At 36.8% G+C, this 17798-nt stretch overlaps 1 protein-coding gene across 4 annotated transcripts in view; it reads right to left on the bottom strand.

The window, feature by feature from the left end:
* PALLD (palladin, cytoskeletal associated protein) overlaps nt 1–17798 on the bottom strand; it is a 189364-nt gene that overhangs the window by 112416 nt on the left and 59150 nt on the right. For all 4 annotated transcript variants that reach the window (XM_069013683.1, XM_069013684.1, XM_069013685.1 and 1 more), the window contains exons 3-8: nt 14435–14613; nt 12063–12129; nt 11397–11502; nt 10360–10434; nt 7636–7777; nt 6055–6078 (exon numbers count right to left, since the gene is read on the bottom strand). In XM_069013683.1, the coding sequence (XP_068869784.1) occupies nt 6055–6078; nt 7636–7777; nt 10360–10434; nt 11397–11502; nt 12063–12129; nt 14435–14613 (593 nt within the window). The remainder of the gene's footprint in view (nt 1–6054; nt 6079–7635; nt 7778–10359; nt 10435–11396; nt 11503–12062; nt 12130–14434; nt 14614–17798) is intronic.

Here is a 17798-nt window from a genome sequence, read left to right as displayed (position 1 = left end):
TTTACATCCTGACTTACGTAATTATTTTACTTTCTGTTACTGTGCTAAGCAGAATCTGAAGATTTGAGGGAAATAATGTCTGTTCTACTTCCTGGCGATCATCAGCTGACAAATAACTTCATCACAGAAATGTGTTCCAGAAAGCAACTCTGAAATGCTGTTCTCAGGGCCTTAAAACATATTTAACACTTGACTAAATGAATACAAAAGCATTTTGTTCACTGAAACATGTAAAATGCTTAGGCATGCAAGTACTTGATTGTTTTGTCAGTTATTTAGAAAGAAAGATTACATTTTACAGAGTAATTCTTTCCCTTTATGGTTCATGAGTCCATTAGGAAGAATAAACTTTGGTAAGAGAGAAAACTGTTGCATTTTAACAAATTTTATCACTGGCAATGTGTTTACTTCAGAATGTTTCTCTGCATTACATTAAAGGTAGAGTAGTTCTTATATCTGCAACCTCATCTCTGAATGTGGCCATTAGCTTCCTCCACTGTAATGCACACAGCTGGGGAAATAAGTACAGTCCTTTGCTAGCAGTTGTTCATTCTGATGCAATGAACAGAGCAATTTCCATAGATGTAGGTTCAAAGACATAAGTTTTTTGATACACAGAGACAGTGGGAAGTCACAGTGGTGGTTTCCTGGTAAAAATCCAACAAAACAGAACTCTGCCAGCTTGCAGACAACTTGTGTCTTATTCTCCCTCATGTTCCACAAGTGTTTGTTGGGGCCTTCCCCCAAGTGTTTAACTCCAGTTTAACTTAAAGCAGTAGGCCCATCAGGTTACTTCTCACCTAGGAATCTGTGCATATTTTATATAGAGAATAGAGAACAGTGAAAATAGAGAAGAATATGCAGAATAGCATAATAAGTGGTAGTATAGCAGACCTGTAGATGCCTTAGCTTGCAATAACATAATGAAAAAATGTATTGTTTGCCTGTTTCTGATAATCGCTATTGCATATACTTCTACCCAGTCAGACAGACATAGGCTTTATGTCACTCAAAAAATGAACAGTAAAGTTTTTAGAAGATGCAGAAAACTGACTATGTTTGAAGATACCTCAAACAGCACTTACAAAAGACTGATAAGAAAACTGAACAACAGGAAATGGGATCGTGAGCAATAAAATGCAGTTTTAGGGTAGAGAGCCTAGGTGACACGATATGTAATCAATAACCAAGATGTCTGCTATCTAGCCAGATTGAATACAATAAATGGGAACTCTGCTACGGCAAGAAAAATTTTAGCCCCTAAAACATTGTTCAGGTTTGAGGAGAAATTAAGACATTTATCAGTGTCAAGGAAAAGTTTATGCTAAAGCTTACACTAAGGCAGTTATGATACTGTAGATGCCTAAGCCACCCAGCTTGCAGATGTCAGGTATATACATCAAGGCTTGAATGAATGCATTCAGCAACATAGCTGTGAATATTATGTACTCTAATAAGTTTTAAATGTTTACAGTTGGAGAGGAATGACAGGGTTTTTTTTAAATGACATAGTACAACACAGATCAAATGTTTACTTTGCATTTGGAAGCATCAACAAGCAAGGATAGTTGTAGCAGTCAGACTTAAGATGAGGTCACTACAGGAACAGAATGCTTTAGGTACCTTGGGAGCACAGAGTACAACTGAAAATGTAATTGACAAACAATAATATGTAAGTAGATCAGACCACCTTAAATGAAGGAGAATTTTAGCCTATTTTCAGTTTTTTGCTTCATCTGGGTTCTTGAGATATGGCTCACAGAAGATTGTTCTCTCCAAGCCCTTTTCTGCTTCTCAGCAGTGAAAGGAGACAGACTCTCAGTGGTAATTCTTTTGTTTTCACTAAAAAGTGCAAGGATCTGGCATGCATTCTAACCTATCAAAGCTTCTATGTTTTGAATTTCATCAGCTACAAGAAAGAGGATTTTCTTGGTGCAGGGAAACAGTAAGGATTTCTGTAACATTTGCCATATATTTTCAGTTTCAAAAATAATGTAGAAATAGGGGGGAATTTCTAAAGGACATACTAGAGTGGAAATCCTGAAACACAGCAGTTAAACAGGGAACAAGAAAGCACAGTCCAAGAGAAGTGATGACTATCTTTTGAGATGTGTTTGGTGAACATACACAGTATTGTGCTTAGGAAAAAAAAGCAGTATATGTGGCAATTCCCTGGCAATTTAAGCAAAATTACTTCATACAGTTTTCTTCTTACATGCTGTTAGACAATCGTTCTAATGTAATTCAATACAGTTTGTGGCTGTCTCCAGACAGCTGAGTAATGGTCAAAATATCAACAGCTGGCAAGTGACTCCATGGGATTTTTCATTCTCAGGCAGCCTGTTTTTGAAGGATTCAATCAGTATAAAGTCAAAATGTCCAAGAAAGAAGTACAAAACAGGTAATTTGACAAACTGTGATGTTGGCTTTAAGTAATCTGACTAGCTATTAATTCACAAAGCAGTCTGGAGGGATCTGCAACGCAAACTGATTTCTGTCTAGACAGAAAAAGGAGTGCAAAACACATTAGAGTAGATAGAATGTAACAAAAAAAAAGGTAGCCAAAAAAGCCCCCTTGCTTCTTAATTTCTTACCTGTGTGAGTTCATGGAACATTTTTATTTTAAATCATTAGTACTGACCTATCAAAGGATAACCAATATTACCGAGTGCTATGAAGTGTTTATTGATGGTTGGATTTGGGTTGACAACCAGCAATTAAAGTCACACTACAACTTGTTACAATTTATGTAAAATTCCATGAATGTTTTAAACTTGGAAAAATTTTTAGAAAACACATCCATCTTTCAAAGTTTTGAATACTTATCTAGCATATGCACATTGGTTTCCCTATCAATTTTGCGTCTGTATTAACCATCTGCATTGAATAGCAGTTATGTGTTTGCTCATGAAAAATTTCCTCTGAAGGCATTGTTTAGTCTGGCTTCCAAGAGTATGAATTATATCACAAACCAGTGGTGCATCTATTAGGTTTCTGATACCCACATCCAGCTTCCTGTTGCAGAACTTTTAAGATTCTTCATGACATCTTAAAACTCACTGTTACTTATTACCAGTGGTACTACTAATACACCAAACATTTCTCATTATTTATGCCAAAAGGAAATATTTACATTTTGCCCAAACTTTATTTACATTCCCTTTGCATGCACAGTGTCAATTCCTACACATATAGACCAGTAAGTGTACTGTCATTAATTTTTGTAGTGAGTAAGACACTGCACTATTTAAGACACTACATTATTTAATAGGGCTTAGTCAGAAAAGTGCATGAATCTTAAGGAATAGTATAGTACTTAGCTCAATGAATCCAGGGAGAACAAAATACCAAACTGAAATTCTTTCACAGAGTGAAAGTACAGGAAGGTGCTCATAAATATATATTGCAACATAATTACAAGCATGAAAAAAGATATAATCCAACAACAAACCAGACAGACTGCAGTCAGGCATCCACTACTGTTATGTCTATAAAACTGCAACAATACAGATAACAAAACTGTTTTGAGATGTCTTCCTATTCTTGTCTTGCCAACTCCCTTGAGAATGGTATGATACACTGACATTAAATAACTTTTCTGCACTTGAGAAGAAATGCAGTTAAGAAATGCACCTTTCATGTAAGAATGCATTCCCTAGTACCCTTTAGAAGACTTCAGGTATCTTCTCTCAGGGTCTGCAAGCTAACCAGAAATGGGAAGGAGAATATTCAGCACTTTCAACATGATAGTGCAGGTCTGGAGAGGGCTGGCAAAGTGATGATCTCTTTGGACTCAAAATCTCACCTTCTACTTCCTATTTCAGGTAGCAGTTACGAAAGCAAGTTGATAGTTTTGTGAACTAATACCAACATTCTTACTTCTTCCACAGCAATAACTGTCAGAGAGGCTATACAAACCTTGTAACTAACAATATGAAAATTAGTTGGTGAAAAAAAATCTTCTATCAAGAAGCATAATATACGCTTTTCTTTGTACTCAACTATTCACACAAAGGAAACCTTTTCTTTCTAGCAAAAAAGTCCTTCTCCTTTCTACTAGATAATGTTGCATTCCTACTCTAAAATATTTAGTTTATCTAGGATTATACACATTAGGTTTACTAAAGAGCATGAAAGGGTAAAAAAACAATTACCAAAACTAAACGAACATTCATGACTATGAGTTTTGACAGAAGAGTCTTAAATTGGATATTAAAAAGAAAATCTCTAAGATCAGCTGGTAAATTTATACTTCTTAGAAACTTTTGTGTAAAATTTCACTCCTTTCAGATATTATCTATCATGTTAAAGGATATTATTCAGATATTATCTATCATGTTAAAGGATGAAGTGAACACAGTTCAAGGGATTTTGTAGAGAAGAAGCTCACAGTAAGAATGAGCCAGATATACAAGGTACGATTCTGATAATCAGAATCCTAGATCAAATCTAGGAAAGATTTTGCTATTTTGACAGGAGAAATGTTCCTCTGAGAAGGGGAAAAAAAGTCAATCTATTGATCAGATTATTTTTTCTTTTTAAGATATCAAAGAAACCAGCTAAACTGGGAGACTTATTCTGTAATACATATTACAGGAGAATGTTCTAAGAAAGATACAGAATTAAATGTATTTCAACACAAACCTTTTGTCCTTTATTCATTTTCATATCCAAAGGCCTGAAATGATACTGAAACTCTCTTCAAACTGTTTTGTACCCTAACTTACAATATTTAAACCTTAAAGTTTGTGTTATGATTATAAAGTACTAATAGCCCATTGTTAGCAGTTGGACATGTTTTAATTCCTCATTAATTTGGTTAATTTGGTTTTCTGATACTCTTCTTTCCTTCACATGACTCACATTTCAAGCCTCCACAAATCAAATCATTCAGTCACACATATTCAGGGAATCAGCTAATACTAGAGCTGATGATGTTGCACACCATGATCAACAGTATTAACTGTTAGGATAGAGAATGCACGTGTGTGTGCAATGTGTATGTATAATGGACATGAGGTAAAATAGGTATGTAACAATTTTGTGAAGTAGCAAGAAAATTAGTGAATAGCTGACTAAGAAAAGAAGATTTTTCTTTCTTTCCTTCCTCTCATTTCCATGAAAATCAAAGGAAAGTTGCATTTTTCCTTGTCTGTAACCTCATGGTCACAGTGCTACTTTACAAATATCTCTCAGCTGCTAGGTATGTTCTGCCTGTCAATTCAACCCCTAAGAGTTTAAAACATCCCCCCATTGCTAACATCCTTCAGAGACACTCTTTGGAAATACCCAATCCCTAGATAGAAAACTTTTCTGGTTTTTCAATGTCATAATTAAAACTCTCTCCAAATTCAAGAATATTCAAGTACAACTGGCCACCCTCTTAAAGCAAGGTTCAGACTGTATCACTGTCTTCTCTTCTACATGTTTGACTTAGAAACATTAAAGAACATTCTCAGTCTTATAGCATCCACTTACTATTCAAGACTCTACCCCAGTATATAACGATACATAATGTGAAAATGAAGCAGTCAGAGAAAACCTGTAGCTGGAAGAACACTTTTTACTTGATGAAATCTCGGACTTTTATGTTGTGAATAGGTTAGAAAAATTCAGTGTTTTGGTTTGTTTTTTTTTTTTAGGATCAGGTTTTACTTGCATTTAAGACACATCACATTTGCCAAGCTGGATTGGTGAAACCAGCGTTTAGTGGTTGGGTGTTATGTAATTCTCATGAGCACCATTTGGGTAATGGAATTTTGTGGGACTTGTCCTTTTTCCCTCAGTAGCATGCTAACCATTTACTTTCTGAGAATGAAGTTTGTGTCAAAGCTGTGAGACTCTCCTTGCTGGTCTAAATGGAATTTACTGTTTAACTAATAAAGGAACTGATGTAAAGGACAGAGTACAGTATGGGAGGTGTGATAAAGTAGCATTGTCTTTAAGGGGGTTTCAATTTACCAATGTTCAGCAGAAACACTTTTCTATTTATGGCTTCAGTGCAAACTCAAAGAGCTAGCAAATCAAGAGATTATTTTTTCGTATGATTCTTACCAGGTTCAGTTGCGGATCGGGGCTCTGCATATCACATCATAAGGGAAACAAACAAGAAAAAAATTGTATTAGAGATTACGTTAATAAATATAAGTGTACTGAATGAACATTTTATACTGAAATACTGTAAATAAGCAGAGAACCTGTTCAGACATTACAAAAGCAAGAAGATTTAAACTGTTTGTCAGTAGCAGCAGTTCAGTTATTACTTCTAGCCATTAGCAGTGAAATGGGAAGAGGAAAGGACTCTGTCCAAAACTGAATCCTGACAGACTAATTTCATGATCTTTTTCTATCCTGTATTAAAAGCAGCCACTTCAGATTATTGTCTGAGCTGGTTTTGGCTGAGTGCAGCTGTGCCAGATGTGCTAGAACTTCAATATGAACTGGAGTCAAAGGCAGCGAAGTGGGATGCCACAACTGGTGTCACTAATGTGTTTTTCTCAATCCCTTTGGCAACAGAGTGCAGGCCAAGATGGCTTTCACTTGGAGTGGAGTCCAATACATCCGGAATTGACTGAGGTGACTCCAGCCAGAACCTCTTGTGGCTAGTCAGGCTAGGAACAAGGGGAGGAGTTAATTGCAATGTTAGACCCACTGCTCTGGGCCAGTGGGACCAAGGGAGAAGATTGTAATGGCAATACCTTTAAATTGTTGTAACCTGTGATTTGAGTTGCATGTTATAGGAATTACTATACCAGGAACAACATGAAACAACTGAGGAGAAGCCCCCACAAGAAACAGTGCAAGGACAGTGGTGACCTGGCCTGGGCTGGCTTTGGTGCCCTGTAAGTCCATGCAACACACCACCTCTCCTGTCCTGAATATCGTCATAACAGATGGAGCCCAAAGCCATGGACTAAAAGAATTTGAAGTATGATTTGTGAAATTTTACAGGGATGATGCACAGACTAAGGGAACGATATCTGTGTATTAGATCAAAGGATGAGAAGTGGGGTGGTGGTTCATGAGCATCTATTGGTTAGTGTGAGACCTGAGCATGACATAAATGGTATGGAATAAGGGGATGGAAAATGTTTTAACTGTGATAGAGTTAATTTTCTTCACAGCAGCTGGTATGGGGCTGTGTTTAAGATCTGTGCTTAAAACAGTGTTGGCAATACAGAGACTTTTTTTATAAAGGCCTTTTCTGCTACTTCTATCTTCTGGATAGTGAGGAGGCTGGGGATGCACAAGGAATTGGGAGGGGACACAGCCAGGAAAAACAACCTGCACTGATGAAAGTGATATCCCATACCATATGACATCATGCTCAGCATGTAGATCTGGGTGAAGGAGGAGGAAGGGATGACATTCAGAGTTAGGACATCTGTCTTCCCAAGTAACTTACACGTGATGGAACCTCTTTTTTCCTCAGTATGGCTAAACACCTGCCTGCCCATGGGAAAGGGTGAAAAGATTCCTTGTTTTGCTTTGCTTCTGAGACTTTTGCTTTCCCTATTATACCCCATGAGTTTTCTTACTTCTCCAATTCACTTCCCCAGCACACCGGGGGAGAGAGAATGAGGATCTGTGTGGCACTCAGTTGCCAGCTGAAGTTAAACCATGACATTGCCTTACTTTTTTGGAGAATTCTGAAGTCTGGAGAATCTTGAATTTCAATGCCCTGTCGAAACCACTTAACATGAATGGGAGGGGGTCCTCTGACCCTGCATTCCAATACCACGACTTGTCCTTCAGATGCTGTGGCGTTTTGTAGCTCCTGAAATATAAACATCGCAATTCAAATAAACCAAGAGCATTTTACATTCTTAAAAATAGTCTTTTCTTCCCTTCGTAATTAAACTTTATTGTGTCATTCCATTTTTGCAATAGGCATTTTCTTTCATTCTGATTGAATTTAATACACCTATATAGTTAAAAATTATTGAATAGGTTTCTTACAAATACATTCTTAATAAGACCAAAGATGGGAAAAGTGTAGAAATATTTAGTTCCTCAAATTAACACAAGCAGATCGCTACAGTTTGAGCTTTCTGTTTTTATTCTTCTTCCACAAAATGAAAAGAAAATTATGGAACTAACTACACATCAATTGACTTAATCCTGAGACAGTAGCTGAGCTGCTTTTGGGTCCAGCTCTAGAAAGTGGAGTTGCTTTTAATCTGAGCCATATGTAACAAACCAAGCAAAATTAGATGACATCAATATGATTCGGCTATATTAACTAGTGTATGGATAGCTTCTGACACAGTACTCTGGCTGTAATAAATGCTTATACACGTGAAAAATTTAGGAAACATCCAGATCTTTAAGGAAGAGCTGCATCGAGAGAGAAACATAGTATTTTAAGTAACACAATTGACAGGTGATAGCCACTATTTTTACCTTTGTTATCTAAAGATTATAAATCAAAGAGTCTTTTTTACTCTGCAGTGGGTGTCTAATTTCCTTTGCAATTTATTGACAAAGTTTTAGACCTTAATGCAGCAAAGCACTTGAAGTTAGATCTAAGCTCAGAGTTATTCCTAGTTTTTATTCATAGATCTCTAGTTAATCAAATATGTAAGAATTTTGTTACATGGAAACCTAAAAGTCTTTGAGCTGTTCCCTGAACTTTGTATGCAGAGAAATTTATGCCAGGAATCTGGATTAAGAATTTTGTTTTGAACTACAGTATTTTGTTGTTCATATCTGGTTTGTTTCTTCTGTAATTAGTTTTTTTGGTTTGGTATGTCCCAGCTAGCTTAAGCCAGTTAATAATGGATTTCAAGGACAAGAGATAGGACCATTGAGAAGAAACACTGGAGTTTTGATTGCTTTGGTAGTTTCTGGATGGGGGATAGATTTCTCCTGTTTGCCACTCCTATTTGGAAATTGCCTGCCTCACAACCTTTCAGTAACCACATTCCCTAATCTCTTGCACCTCCACTATTCACCTTCCTGTTACACATGCAGTATGGGTGTAGGATTACAAGGGACAGAATCCGACCTTTCTTGACATGAGACAGGAATATGATGGAGCCAAGCTGGACAGCTGTAGAGGGCAGGGCTTACCCTTGCTTACTCTTGCTCTTATCTCCGGGCAAAACTATTTGCTGTTCCATATTAATTTTTAATCAAATGTTTTCCTTAAGTAATAACCAGAAATACTTCATTTTGGCTTCAACAAATCGTGATTAGGTAATAATTACTACTATAGAAATTATTGTTTGAGATGCAATAAAATAATATTTTCAATGGAAGTTGTATTTTATAGATTAGGGAAGCATGGAATCATTCCTTTTGGCCGCTACTTCATTCCCAGTTCTGAAGTTTGATTTGGGATGAACATGAAGATAAATATTAACTTAAGTAATTACCTATGAAATATTGAATTTCTCTTCTAAAAAGTCCATGTATCAGAAATAGTATGATCAGCAGGACTACAGAAAGGACTGGCTCTTGTACTCAGCACTGGTGAGGCTGCACCTCGAATCCCATGCTCAGTTTTGGCCAGTTCAGGAAAAACATTAAGACGCTGGAGCATGTCCAAAGAAGAGCAACAAAGCCAGTGAAGGGTTTAGAGCACAAATCCTATGAGGAGCAGCTGAGAGAACTGGGGTTGTTTAGCTGAGAAACTGAGGCTTGGGGGGATGTTATCGCTCTCTACAGCTACCTGAAAGGAATTTGCAATGAAGTGGGGATGGGGTCTTCTCACAAGTAACACGAAGTAGGACAAGAGGAAATGGCCTCAGGGTGTGACAGGGGAGATTTAGACTGGATATTGGGAAAATTGTTTTCACAGAAATGGTTGCCAAGCACTGGCTGCCCAGGGAAGTGGTTGAGTCACCATCCCTGGAGGTATTTAAACAACATGTAGATGTGGCGCTTATCAACATTACTTAGTAGTGGGCTTGGCAGTGCTGGGTTAATGGCTGGGCTTAGTGATCTTAAAGATCTTTTCCAATCTAAGCGATTCTATGATTTTTACCTTACAATTTTTTTTTCTAAATCAGAGTTAAAAAGCCTGTGTTATTTGTTCTTGTCAGTAGATAAACTACTGTGAATGAGGCTTTGTCAAGACTATGATACATAATTGGTGTTTACCTTGCTATATTTTACAAACATTTATCAATGGAGAGCAGTCATGGGCGTAAGACAAACTCATACAGAATATTCACATAAATCTGTAGTAGAATGCCTAAGAACTTCATTGCTGCAGTGGAAAAGTATTTTCTTAGGAAGTCATTGACACTGAAAACTTTGAACATGATCAAACCTTCTTGCATTAGGATATATAATTTTGATATTTTCTTTTGGACTACAAAAGTATGATATAAAAATCATGATGGATAAAATTACCTTTGTAAAAATAGGTGCAGAATAGATAGGCTTGGATCCATCCAGATGGTGCAGGTATGAAGTAGGGCTTTGAACCTGCAAAGCAATGCAACAATGCTATAAAATGGAAAGAATACTAGTTTCAAGGATATGGCCTCCATGTATATGCAAAAATGCAAACTCTCACATGTGCAGTCTTACGATGGTGTTCTCTTTCTACCACACTTCTTGGGAGACATCACTATTTCACGTCTGTTATATTTCTGAAATCAAAATTCAAGCTTTGAAGGCTTCTATACTTCCAATGAGAATTTTGTATCCAATTGTCTTTGCCTAAAAGTATTTTGAGAATTTGACTCCTGTTAATATGATTCAAGTAAATCCTTTGCACTGAAGCATTTTTGCTTCTCCTGCTACTACATCCCTTCACTGACGCAGTGATAAATAAATCCAGGGACCTAAAAGCTTATCAAGGATAGCCTAAGGAAGGAAAAAGAATTTACCATGTACAGGCTGACAGAGATTTTTATTTTGTTTGTATTTTATGATTTATATGCAAACTCTAAGTCAGCCACAGTGGCATTAAAGACTTGTACAAATGAATGAACAACGATTTTCTATATTTAATGTCTAGGTAGTAAAATTTATTTTTCTCTAAAAGGCCCAAAGAAATTACAACAAATATTAAATTTAATAACAACATTTACAACTTTTACTAAAAAATATTGCAGGCATTCATTTGTAGTACATTCTTTTGGGACTGGAACAAGTCACTATTAAGTGATAAACTCTGTAATTTTCACCATCACCAGATTTGCCTGCTGCTCACATGCTGTGTGGATACACATTGTGTAAGAATCCATATGTATATTTACTTTTATGTCCCATTCAGTGGATATACACTTAATTTTTTAAAATCATAATTGTTAATATAGTAATGTAAGTTTATAGTTTAACAATATAATTCCTCAAAATGACAGAGTTTTTCAGGAGTTGTAAATTTTGGAAGAAAATTTGAAACACTTTTACTAATTTAAAAATTGGTGTCTAAAAAATACCTGCTGACTGGGCACAGAGATAGGTTGAATTACAGCTGTGGTCACTCCAGATTTTGGTGTAGAAGATCCTATTGTCAAGGAAACAGAAGTGGTTTTCTTTTGGGCCCTGAAAAATAAAAACCCAGCAAGCATAGGATCTGAAATAAAAATGTGTAAGTTTTTAATACATAAGCCACCCTGTACTTTCTACATGTTTAAATATGTCATCATCAACTGAAAAGATGAACAAGAATGATGAAGATCAACATGATGGATGAAGCTTGAGTAGAACACAACCTTTGGTTAATTTACACTTCCTCATAAAATAAAAAGTACTGATTTAAGATGAAACTAAAACGTATTTTGTTTCTTTAATTGTAGTCCTCTACATATTTCTCTGGAGGCACTGGATTGCGTGATTACAAATGAAAACTTGGTTAACTTGAACTTACTTCTGAATATGAAAGTTGGTATCGACAAAAGGCCAGCCTTCTCTGACAGAACAAGCATATTAATACAATCTGCAGTTATAATACTGCACATTTATATTACATGAGAGATGTAGAAAAGTCAAGACATACACAAATGTACCCCAGATGCTTATTTGGATTGTAAAACTACTGAAGATTTTCCAGTATCCCTTTTTAAGAACATTTACACAATATTGGTACTGCTTTACACACTTACTGTGGCATAGCTCCAGATTTTAATTTGAAAATTAAACTTTCACTCTCTGAATCTGTAGAACTGGCACCTGGAAAAGAAAGTTTTTTCAATAGTCTCATATCTTTTTACTGATTTATTTAATGTTTAAATTCCAAAGAAAAAACTATGATACTTTTGCATTTTACTTCAAGAATTGAGAACTCTCTGTAACAAACTATGGCAGTTTTTTTATCTGATAAAGATTGTAACTATGTACTTTAGACAGTTACAGAAATCATAACCATGCCAATTTAATTGCACACTGCTTTCCCTGGGCTCCTAGCTGTCTCCCTTCATATTGAAACAAATATGGCAAAGACAGAAAAAAAAATGCAGACTACTACTGCTCTACTGGAAATGTGTTATTTTATTTACTTAAATTTTAAATTTGAAGCTTAAGCAAACACATAGCTTATACACAGATAACAAATCTTCAAACTTAAATAAGAGCAACTCAGTATACCAAGATATTTTCAGACTAAACTTGCTGCCCATAATCTCCACATTTCCGACTATTTACATTAACCTACACATAACATTTATGTACTGCTATTTCTTGCCAGTGGAAGTCTTGATATAATGTATGTGTTTGGCAATACCCTGAGCTTACTTAAAGAAAAAACTATGAAACCATTTATTTCCTTTGTCCTAGTTTTTCCTAAAATAGATACTTCACATATTCATTCTAGACATTTATGCAGTACATATTATTCGTGAAAGAATTTGTGCATATATATGGGTGGCTGTATGTTTAATACAAAGCATAAGCACTTCATAATCCGTATGCATAGTATAGCATAGATGGATTCCAATGAAACAATGCTGGGACTGAAATACTCAAGTACCCTACTGATTTACAAAGTTAATGCAATAAAAAAATCAAAGCAATAAGTAGCACAGAACAGATGAGAAGAGAGAAGCAAATGTCCAGTCATCAAAGTGGGTCTACATGAAAGGATTTTTTAAGAACACAGAACAACCAGGTCTTGCATGGCTGGGCCTGCTGCACAAAAGAAAGTATGACGCATCAGTGTCATCAAGTCTATTAATGTACAAAGCGATGCTTGTGTGTCAATCTGTTTTCCTTAAAAATGACAGGGGAGGAGCCTAATGACTTGTACAAATCTCTCTCTTTCAAAGTAACACATTATAAAACTTCAAGACAGGTTCCATATAGCAAGACTGGCAGACGTCAAAAAATTGTTTTATTCACAGTATCTCTCTACCTAGCTGTTTCTTCTTTTACTGATGCTTCTGTCCTTGTAACTTCACACAGCATTATATATTCGTACTACACCTGAGTATTTCAGAAATCATGATTACTTCTGTGAAGAAAACTCTTACTAGAATCTGTAAGACGCAGAAAAGTCTTGGGGATTTTGCTATTATATCCCAATGGGGCATTAAGAAGTTCTGAGAATGAAAAGCATAATGAAAGAAATCCTATTCATATTCATGATTTAGCTAATTTACAGTGAAAAGTTTATTGTTTTGTTAAACAAAAGCTATTTAATAATTTTTTTGGTCATTATTCAGATTTCTTATTACTATTTCTTATGTTAATTTATTTTATGCTTTCAATTGACCATCTAAATTAGTTTTAATGAGTTACAAAACTGGTAAAAGAATACATATTACCCAAATTTTTGAAAGACATATGAATTAAAACAAAAATCAGTATTCAATTAAGATAATCTTGCCTGAAATACAGTTCTCCGCTACAAAATAACTTAATAATTTTACTCAGGTCATCATTAACTTTTCTCAGAGAAAATAATACTTGAATTATGACTAATTTTGCAGTCAGGAAATATTTTGACAATAACTAGCAGTTGTTTCTGGACAAAACCAGTATGACTGACTTTAATCTGACTTAAAATCAGTATACCAAAGATATAAGGATTATAGTACATTTACACATGACTAAAGAAGACTCACTTGGGGCAGCGACATTTATTTGCACAGGGAGGCAGTTCAAAACTGAGATGGGGATTACTGCTATAATGAAAATCATTTTTGCTATCACTAGTCAAATCTTTAACTAGTGAAATACAGAGGTACTGCTTAAAAGCTAATGATAAGCCAAAGGCTTTGTTGGTTCCTTCTGTTTCATTCTTTACTTCTTTTCTACCCTATATAAATAGCAATCTACTCAGTGATTCCTGATACACTCCTTGAAATACCTGAATTAATATGATGTGATGTTCAAAATGTGTTGTGTTAAAGGAAAGCAGAGGAATACCATAAAAATACCACCATATTGAATGTAATCTTAAAATAAAGAACCAAAAGAGAACTTCAGCTCAGTTGTCTTTTCCTATATACATCAAGTATGTTATTATTTTATCTCTTACCTTCAATGAATATTTCAGCTGATGTGCTATCTGAACCAAAAGAATTTGAAGCCAGACATGTATAGCGTCCAGTGTCGTCTTCAAAGGCTTCTACTATAATTAGCGAATGAAGTCCTCCACTTTCAGAATGGATCTGAATGTCAGGGGAATTCTGAAGTTCTTTTCCTTCACAGAACCATCTGCAGCCCACACACATTTAGAAAGACAAAAAAAAAGAATATAAAGGATTGGTTCAGGCTCATTGCACACAAGAAGACATTACACTCTGCTGCAAAAATCTAAATTGCAACTGAAATCAGCACATGGTCCTTTGAAGTGTTTAATGGCATTCACAAAGAAATGACTTGCTAGAATAAACTTTGTTTAAAAGGTAGGGAGACATTTCTGAATACCACGAAAATTGTACACAACACACCTACATCTTAAAACTACCTCCTGTCCTGGTTTTGGTAAATGAATTTTTCCTGCGTAACCTGTGTATTGGCTTGTTTTGATCACAGTCTAATCCATTTCAATATAATTTATTACTCCCATCTACCTAAATCCCACTGATCCTGCACACAGAATATCTGAATTTGTAATCAGTGGCACAGGGTCTAGTTGGATGCCTGTCACTAGCAGTGTCCCCCAAGGATTGATATTTGGCCTAGTATTATTCATCAATGACTTGGCTGGATGAGAAAGTGCCTCCTCAGCAAGTTCAGTGATGACACAAAGCTGGGAGGAGTGGCCAATAGCCCAGAGGGCTCTGCAGCCCTTCAGAGGCACCTTGGCAGGTTGGAGAGATGGGTAGAGAGGAACCAGCTGAAATTCAACAAAGGCAAATGCAGGGTCCTGGGGAGGAATAACCCCAGGCACCAGTACAGGCTGGGGGCTGAGCTGCCAGAAAGCAGCTTGTGGAGAAGGACATAGGGGTCCTGGTGGACACCAAGCTGTCCATGAGCCAGCAGTGTGACCTTGTGGCCAAGACCTGGGGTACATTAGGAAGAAAATTCCAGCAGGTCAAGGGAGGTGATCCTGCACCTCTACTCAGCCCTGGTGAGGCCACATCTGGAGTGCTGTATCCAGTTCTGGGCTCCTCAGGACAAGAGAGACATGGAGCTCCTGGAGCTCCTGTTGAGAGGGCAACAAAGACGCTTAAAGGACTGGAGCATCTCTCTTATGAGAACAGGAGATGGGCCTTGAGAAGAGACAACTGAGAGGGGACCTCATGAATGCATCTAAGTATCTGAAGTGAGGGTATCAAAAGGATGGATCCAGGCTCTGCTCAGTGGTGCCAAGCAATAGGACAAGAGGCAACAGGCAACCGATACACAGAAAGTTCCACCAGAACTTCTTTGCTGTGCGGGTGACTGAGCACCAGAAGAGATTCCATAGAGAGGCTGTAGAGTGTCCCACACTGGAGATACTCAAGGAACTGTCTGGACACAATCCTGTGCCAAGTGCTCTGCTTGAGCAGGGAGGCTGTGCCAGATGACCTACTGTAGTCCCTTCCAACCTGACCCATTCTGTGATTCTGTGGTTTTTGTCCATCTTACCCAGTCAACCTAACACAATCCCATGGCACAGGTTCCATATTGGTAACCTTTAAATAGGTTTGCTCTTGCCTTAGATCAAGAACAGAAACTGATTTCCGAGGCCTGAATTTTTATGTACGTAAGTAATACATCTTCCACTACCAAGAAGGTATGCCCCAACCGAAGTGCTGGATTTAGGTAAAGACAAATCTTATCTAGGGTGATTTATAAGTAGGTAAAAGCACAGCGTAATTTTGTTTACATCAGGTCAATCAAGCATTTTCCAGTGTAAGCTAGTCTATGCTCTCAGCCCATATTGCTGCCATGAAAGTACCAGTTCCCACCTTTTTTTGTTTGATTCCCTCATATCAGGTAGTCCTATTACCCTAGGCTATGTCCTGATTTCTCTCTATCTCCGGCAGCACAGCAAGTATGAGATGTGTGTAATTCTTGGTTTATAGTGTCTGCTGTGCATTTTTGCAGGGAGGGGAGGTAGATTGGAGAGTCACTAAAAAAGGAAAATCACTCATGAGCAACCATCCTTCTGTTCTCAAATTGCCCCTATATCCTGAAAACAATTTTTGCCAAGCCTTGCCAGGGCTGTTATTTCCACTCCAGTCCTGCAAACCCACTCTGATCTTTACCACTCTTTCTTCCTTTCCTCTCACCCCATAATCCTAATCTGTGCTTTTCCATTTCCTCTCCCTTCCCTTCTTACCCTCTTCTTGCTCTGCTCCCGCTGTATTCAAATCTTGCTCTAATGAGAATAAAGACAAAATGAGCAATTTTTGACAGCAAGCTTCAAAAGGGATCTTCCCCTGGCCCCCTGACTTTTAGTTTTCTTCTGTAGTATGTTCTTTTACAAATTAAGAAATAACTTTTCTTCTTTTCCTTTAATTTGTACATGTTTCTGAGAGAATTTCTGCAGTTACATCCCACTAATACTTCAGAATTAAAATTTTTATTTTCCCTCTATCAGATGACTTCCCTTTACCCCAAAAACCAAAATAACCCCAAGGAGTTACAGAACTCTCCCTACCTATTCAGAAAAAGCATGCAACACTACAGGATGCCAGATACTATAAAATAACAATCAGTGAGGAGTATATAAAATTGAATTGCCTCACTTTTATTGTTCTTTTTAATTACAAACTTCATGTAATTAACATAAATAAAAACTGTTTTAAAACATCCTTCTGAAAATATTACATTGTAAAACTTGAAATATCATGCTTATTTCAGAATGCAGAGTCAAGAAACCTAGCGGGTTTACACATAACAGAATTTCCCTTAATAACATCATAACTGTGGGCAAACACTCTGTGTTTATGAATAATATATATTTTATTCCTGAAGGCAAACCCCCAGTTGGTAGTGGCATGAAAGCCACAATATGCAATTGTCTTCTGTAATTAAAATACTAACAAGTTCCTTTTCTGTCTTCTGTTGCCTAGATAGTGCACAAAGAAAGTATCATTTTGGGAAAGAACTAACAAACTTCCATTTGTTTACTCCGCACACCCCTTTGGCCTACTTTTACAACTATTTGCCTTGGAGACAAATCTACTCTGTCAGGTCTACTGCCAAAATTAACATTTCTCTTCCCCCTCTTCCCCTCCTTTCCTCTTGTCACAAGTCGTCCCTTCTACCAGTATGAGGACTTCTGCTACTATTTCTGATTATTAGACCTTCAGAGCCCTAACCTCTGTGTAGCCTTTCCTACGATACATTTTAAACAATATGCACAAGAGAGAGGTTAACTCAATTTCTAGACAGTCACCGACAAGAGCCTGTAATATGAAGCCCTACATAACCATTTGTTCTATTTTCCTTTCCTTTCCAGAAAC

Source organism: Aphelocoma coerulescens, chromosome 4 (genome assembly GCF_041296385.1).
Source record: "Aphelocoma coerulescens isolate FSJ_1873_10779 chromosome 4, UR_Acoe_1.0, whole genome shotgun sequence".
NCBI lineage: Eukaryota > Metazoa > Chordata > Aves > Passeriformes > Corvidae > Aphelocoma > Aphelocoma coerulescens.
The sequence above is the reverse complement of the archived record's forward strand: the minus strand, read 5'-3'. Positions and strand labels throughout refer to the sequence as shown.